Source organism: Capra hircus, chromosome 6, assembly GCF_001704415.2.
Source record: "Capra hircus breed San Clemente chromosome 6, ASM170441v1, whole genome shotgun sequence".
Lineage (NCBI taxonomy): Eukaryota > Metazoa > Chordata > Mammalia > Artiodactyla > Bovidae > Capra > Capra hircus.
Window position 1 is genome coordinate 111,691,109 of NC_030813.1, and position 7,280 is coordinate 111,698,388.

A 7,280-nucleotide genomic window follows, 5' to 3' on the forward strand; every position below is an offset into this window, starting at 1 on the left:
AGGACCCAGCACCGAAGAATTGATGCTTGCAAACTGTGGTGCTGGAGAAGACTCTAGAGAGTTCTTTGGACTGCGAGGAGATCAAACTAGTCAATCCTAAAGGAAATCCACCCTGAATATTCATTGGAAGGACTGACGCTGAAGCTCCAATACTTTGGCCAACTGATTCGACAAGCTGATTCACTGGCAAAGACCCTGATGCTGGAAAGCCTGAAGGCAAAAGGAGAAGCGGACAGCAGAGGATGAGACAGTCAGACAGTATCACCGACTCGATGGACATGAATCTGAGCAAACTCCAGGAGATGGCGAAAGACAGGGAAGCGTGGCGTGCTGCAGCCCCTGGAGCTGCAAACAGCTGGACACGGCCGAGCGACTGCACACACACCCTCCCCTGGACCATAACTGCCATCCGTCTCTCTGCCGATCATTCTAGAGGAGATGGCTGAGCCCTGCCTGGCTCCCATCTCCCAGGAGGAGCCTCTGACCCACACTGCAGAAGGCGCTTCTGCTGCCCTGTGGCCCGAGCTCCTCAGGGGTGGCGCGGCAGTCCTGCTGCTGTCTGGTCCCCGCCCGGCCGCCCCCCAGCCTTTGCCTGGTCACGGACACATTCTTGAATAGACCTTCTCCTTCTGTTCCGGAGCCGTCCGCTCTGGAGCACAGCTGTGTTTCAGCGCTTCTGTTTGTTGCTGCTATTGATTTAAACACTGTTTTCTCCATTATACGGATGGACCTGAACTCACCTGTCCTGCGATACTGGCAGGCTGCCTGGCTAATTATTCAGGAAGATGACTACTGTTCTTTGACCTGTGGCTGCCACTCTTCAAGAACTCAGCTGGTTCAGTGGACCAGAGCTCCCACGGACAGAGGAGCTGGCGGGCGACAGTCCACAGGGTCGCAAAGAGCTAGACACGGCTCAGGAACTGAGCACACACACAAGGGGACCTGAGCATCTGTCTTTATAGCGTAAGTGCAAATTATTTTCCAAAATAAAATAACCCAATTGTTTGTTTTCTCAGTATCACTTGAGCTTTTCAGATGTCAACCAATTTTAGTTCATTTATCCAGTTCTCACCAACAAGAACTATTATTCAGTAAGTCTTTTAAAAATATAAGTATTTCACTGTTTAATAGAAATAGGAGCTTCTACATTTGAATAAGTAAGCCTTGCCAGTTATAAACATTTAACACTAGGAAAATAATATCAATCATAAATCTGAATCAATTTCTCCAGATTATTTTTAATTAGTACACATCTACTACAGAATTGCTTGGTGATCCAAATTGAGAAAAAGTACAGTATAAATGGCTTCTTCCTCATACCTGAACAAAGAAATATTATGATTAATTATCTTCTGAGAGAGCTTGTTTTAGAAATAAGAACTCAGGATAAAAAAGTATTAATTTGAAGTAATGAGTAATCCTAAATATATTTACATGTTCAGTAATATGTCTAAATATATCTTTCTTAAAATAGCATTGACCATTAAAAAAACTGGAAAGTAATACTGGTTCACTGCTAGGACAATACTATGAAACATGCATATCTCCATGATCTTAAATAATGTGTTCCTTAATAGGCTTTACTGAAGTTACACTAAAATATTAGTTACAAGTTTATTACACAAATACAAAGGCACACCCTTGTACAAGGGCAACTAGGAATCAATGATAGCAATCTTGCTTTCCTAACTCAAATATAGTACAGGTACCTCTTAAGCTGTTAAAGCTCTCAAACTGATTATAAATAACCTCATTTAGGGAAGTAAAGAACAGAAAAGATGCTCATAAATTTATAGATGGAAAACAGACACAAAAAGAGTGGTGACTTTTTCCAAGGCTACAAGGTTACAAAGGACTAAAGATGGGAATAGAGTGTCATTAACTTGACAGTCAATGATATACAGTCTTTTTAAAGACCTCTTTCATGCAAGCATTCCCCAAAGTGGGCTGCAAATGAGCTTCTAGGACTGAATTTTGGAGGGCGAACCAGATGGAAGCTTAACATCTTAAAAAAAGGTCAAGATATTGACCTGGTCAAAGATCATATCATTGCTTTTTAGTTTGCAAGTACTAGTTAAATAAAGCAGGTGAGAACTTTAAAAGAAAAGCAATCATCTGTCACAAGAAAAGAAGCTAATTTTACATTATCTGTATCAGGGTTGTGGACACTCCAGGTAATTTCTTAGGCAGTTTTACAACTATTCTTAATTTCCTTTGTAGATGAGAAATTGATTTACTCTAGGGCATAATTTTCCAAATCACAGCCTTTAATCATCCATCAGGATAAGTCTCAGGCCACAAGCATAACCATGTAACATATTTTATAGAGGATCAGGACTGGTTAAATGAAAATGTATTTTAACATATTAAATTTTCAGTTACAAACAGGACAGACATGGTGAATCTGAACCTCAGTCCCAGACGAAATCTTTTGTGGGAGCTGCTAAAAAGGCGTCAGTTGGTTTTTCTGGGCTTTAGTTTTCTTTCCTCTGTTCACTCTCTCGTGGAGGTATGCAAGAGGTCTAAAATGCAGGGAAAGTGAAGAGAAGCAAAAGGGGTGGTAACGAGTTTAAGCTCCAGAAGTGAAGAGTCACCACTGGGAAAGGAATGAAATGGGCCCCACGGCCCTGGGGCCATTTACAGTCAGAAACCCGGAGGTTCTGACCCTACTAGTTCATACCCTACTCCAAGCTCTTTTGTTCTATAAGCAACACCTGCTCCTTTACATACTCCAATACCTGCATGTATAGTCACTGCTTCGTCTTCACCAGTAGAAGCTGCGTTTATTCTACACCAGGGCTTCCATTGTTAAGTCTCCAGTCATTAGAGCCAACTTAGATACTTCGGATACTAAGCCACTGAGTGGTGGAGTTATGAAACAGAGCCAAGTAGATTAGGCAAGCACAGAGTCTACAAAGCAATTCAGCCACCGAAATAAGCCAAGAACGGATTGCCCAACGCTTAGTCCAAAGTTGACTTGCTGGACCTAGATTCCTAAATAGGAACAGGATTATACAGAAACTCTACCACTTAGAACTTCTGCAGAGCAGTGAGGTGGGGAACAAGCAGGGAAACATAGCAACATGTACTTTTTTTGGTGGGGTGGCGGGGTTGGGGGAGTGGTGGTGAGGCGGGTGGGAACCTCCTGGCTGGCAGGATCTTGGTTCCCTGTTCAGGGATCAAACCCATGCCTTTGGCAGTGAAGGCGTGGAGTCCTGAAACCACTGGATCACTAGGGAAGCCCCAGCAATGTGTACTTATTATCTGGTCTTATAGCAAAAACGACAATAGATGTTGGTCATATTTTGTTTTAATTTTTAAATTTATTTTTATTGCAGTAAAATATACATAAATGTTACCATTAACTATTCTTAAGTGTACACATTAATACATATTTTTTAAGAAGAAAAAAAGAAGAGATGAATCTGCAGTTCGTGATGACTAATAAATATATCCACCAGAGTTCAAGACAGAGGACCATATGAGGCAACGGTGGAATAAATACACAGCGGCCGTCATGAGAAAGAGAACAAAACTGGGAGTGAGGAGTGAACTAGCCATTTCTAACCATGTTAGGATTTAAGTACCAGCACCTGAGAAAAGTCTCAGCCCACCACCAGGCTACTCACGACTCAGAGGGAGTTCAGTGAATGAAAAGATTACAAGAGTTTAAGGGAGAAAAACAAACGTTACCCTTGATGTAGCTGTATATATACCAACCAACGTACATATACCTTCTACACACACACATAAACACAGACAAGTACAAAATAAAACTAGGGACCTCAAACACTATGTTCTGAATTATTTTACTTGGACTGAGAGGGTCTGGCTAATCACCTAATCTGTAAGTTCATTTACAGGATCTCGGATGGTTAGGACAGGCCAACAAACTTCTAATTTATAAAAGTCCTACATTCCTTGGGAGAAATGATAAAGGGGACTTTGGAACTAACTGATGCTTCAGGCCACAAAGACACTAAAATTCCGACTTTCAAAAGGCAAGACAAAGGTTGCCCTGAATTGGCAGGAAAGGAGGGAAGACCAGAGTAGCAGAGGCAGCGCCAGAATATAAAGAATGGACAAAGTAACACCTTTAGTGCAAGCATCCAGTCTTGGGAGACATCTGACTCAGGAAGAAATGCTGCTCACAGGACCCTAGGTGGTGCCACTCCAAGGCCCTCTGGCCCAGGGCAGCCCCTAGGGAAGAATTTTCTAAATTCTGGACAGGAGAGGAAGGAAAGGATGTTGAGCAGCGGAAGGGAGCAATGCTGGAAGGTCAGGGTGAATGTGCTAGACACTTGAGCAGCCCAGGGCCTGTCAGAATGACTGCAAGACTTCAAATCTCCAGTGAGGAGAGTTTGACCAGAGCAGCATCAGAGTTAGGGAGTAGGTTTTGGCAGTGGCGAGAGCTGTGTGCCTAGCAGAGAGGGACAGACACCCGGGAGAGAGGACAAGGGGCCCACGTGGAGGCCAAGACAGAACAACGCTGGCTGGTAACTCCAGCTGAGACCTCCTGGGACCCTCACCTAAGTCCTGATCCTCAAGAGCTGCCACACGTATCTCACCTCCACTGAACGGCTGGAACTGGGGAAACACTTAACTACCCAAACAACCAGAGCCGCCAAGTGTGTCCCTGATAACGACTTTCCGCAACTCTGAGTTGAAAGTCCAGCTTCAAACATGTTAAGTAAACCACCCTCAGTAACCCATGATGAGAAAGAATGCATGGGCAGCATGAAGTCTGTCGAAGTTCAGGGTTACAGGTATCCAGAGGGATGGTGGGCAGGGCCACGGAAACGGGGCTAAGGGTCCCAGCATCTGTGCTCATCAAAAGGCTCCTGACAACTTCATTTCTTGTGCGTGCAAGCAACATTTATAATGCTGAATTTCCTGAAACTCATAAATATTTCAAAAAATTAACAGTGAAACCTGGCCACATTGCTCTCTCTTTGCACCAGAGTGCTTTTAATTTTCAAGTCCAAGTAAGCAAACAGACAGCTGAGAGATTTAATCCTCTGTCTTACTCAGATCTGACCAATTCAGAAAGTAAACACTCTCCCAAGCAAAAGTTTAAATTGGCAACTTAACCAGACAATTGAATGTTTCAAAGATAAAGATCTCTACAAAAGCTAACCTATATCTAGTTCTGAAAATTAGCAAATCAATCACGATCTCACTTGATCAGACCAAGTTAGCACTAAAGGACTTCCAAGTCTTCCATACACAAGGACAGCCAATGATACAGTAAGCCTTAGGACTTAAACATTTATTGGCACGAACTGCAGGAAATAACGACCAATGCAGCTCCTACGGTGGAGCTGAAACAATTTGTAGTTGGAAGAAATTCAAAGGGAGTTATGGCTCCACTGATCTTCAAAACTCAGAATTACGCCAAGAATTAAAATGCTATGGTCACTCTACATTCAATGAAACAAACACCTCAATGTCTTCCCTTCTTTCGAGCCTCATACAGAACTGCAGTATGAATACAAAGGCAACTTTTTAAAACTTTCTGAGCACAAGAATAACATCCTACAGCTGAAAGAAACAATACTAAAACAACAGGCTTAAAAACCGGTCACTGAAAGGAGGATTCACAAGAGACGCCTTTTCTTTTCTTTTCTTTTTAAAAGCGGCTTAAGTTTCGGTTTAGGAAAAGTTCACAGGTAACATGTGCAGGAGCGCTAAATATTTATACCCTGGGCAGAAGGGCTGAAACTTCACTGCCATTACCACCGCGTTATCTGCGGCAAAAGAACACATTATTTAGAGAGCAAGTTAACAGGTTCGGATGACTCAAGTTCGCTGGAAACACAACAGAAGTCACCTTGGCACACAGATAATGAAATCCAGCCTCGCGCTGCTCAGTTTTGAGCTCGAGCCGGGGGTGGGGGCTGAGATGCTCGCCCACGTTATCGAGGCGGGAGGAGACCCCAGGCGCTCTGTTTCGTTTGTTTGTGTTAAAGAAAGACCTTTCAGAAGCAGCAAGAAAAGGGAGCGGGGACGAACGCCCCCGGCCGCTGCCCCTCTCGGTCTCTCGGACGCACCTGGCCGGGAGGGCGTTTGATCGCCCGGCGGCCTCGGCGCTGCCGGCGGCCCCGCCCGAGGAGCCTGTCAGCGGCCGCGGCGCCTCGGGAGCCGCGCCGGCTCCGCGCGCGCCCATCCAAGCCCAGCCGCCCCCGGAGCTCGCGGCCGGAGTCCCGCGCGGCGCCTCTCGCCGCCCTCCGCCGCCGCGGCCGCGGCCTAGCGCCGCCCGCCTCCCCGCCCGCCCTTCTCACCTGCGCGGCTGCGGCGCCGCTCCCGCCGCCGGTCGCTCTCGTAGAAGCCCAGCGTCTCCGTGTGCTGAGGCGCCGGCGGGGGCCCGTGACCGCCGCCGCCGCCGCCCAGCTGCTCCGCCTCAGCGCGGCCGTCCCGCTCGGCGCCGTCCGCGCCGCCTTCTCTCGGGGCGGCCGCGTCGCCGACGCCCGCCATGTTCCGCGCACAGCAAACCGTCCCCACCGCCTCCCTCCAGGCGCCGGCCCGGCCTCCGCCTCCGGCCGGCCCCCTTCCCGCCTCGCCCCGCCCCTCAGCGGAGCCCGGGCCGCCGCCGCCGCCGCCGCCATCCGCGGCCCGCCGGCCGGCGCGCGCCATTGGCGTCAGCGGCGCGTGAGGGGAGGCGGCCGCCGCCGCCGCCGCCACGGCCGCCGCCATCTTCTTCCTGCCGTCGCCGTGACGCGCGCTGCCTTCCCGCGCCGCGCCGGGCTCCATGCCGCCGGGCCGCGCGGCCGCGGAGAGCGAGCGCCTCCGGGGCTCGGGTCGGGGCCCCGGCGGGAGCAAGCCGAGTGCGGCGGCAGCAAGCCGAGTGCGGCGGCGGCGGCGGCGGCGGCCGGAGGGTCGGCCGAGGAGCCCCGGGGCGGCGGCGGCGGCCGCTGCTGCTGCTCCCGCTGCCCGCCGTCTGCGAGGTGGCCGGCCGCTCGCCCGGGGCCCCTTTTGCAGGCTCGGTGCCCGGAGTGCGCCGGCGCCGCCGCCCGCCCGGTCTTGGCACCGCTGGCGCGGCCGCGGCGCTGCGGGCCGGCCTCCAGATGATCGCCGGCCCCGCGAGTCGGCTCCTCGGGCTCCCGCTCTTCTGCATTGTTAGGCTCGCCCGTCAGCATCCCGGGCTTCTGGGGTGTTGTTGTTGTTGTTGTTGTTGACAGTTTCCAAAGCACTTGGGCCAGAAGGTGCCCCGGAGATGCTGCCCAACAGGTGGGGGTGCGGAGCGGGGAGGGCACGGGTCCCGGGACTCCGCCCGAGGAGCC

General features: G+C 49.7%; 1 protein-coding gene across 1 annotated transcript in view; it reads right to left on the reverse strand.

The window, feature by feature from the left end:
• Nucleotides 1-6,494, reverse strand: part of TAPT1 (transmembrane anterior posterior transformation 1) — a 62,723-nt gene extending 56,229 nt beyond the window's left edge. Inside the window, exon 1 of the mRNA XM_018049754.1 lies at nucleotides 6,282-6,494. Coding sequence (XP_017905243.1) covers nucleotides 6,282-6,474 — 193 coding nt within the window. The 5' untranslated portion in view covers nucleotides 6,475-6,494. The remainder of the gene's footprint in view (nucleotides 1-6,281) is intronic.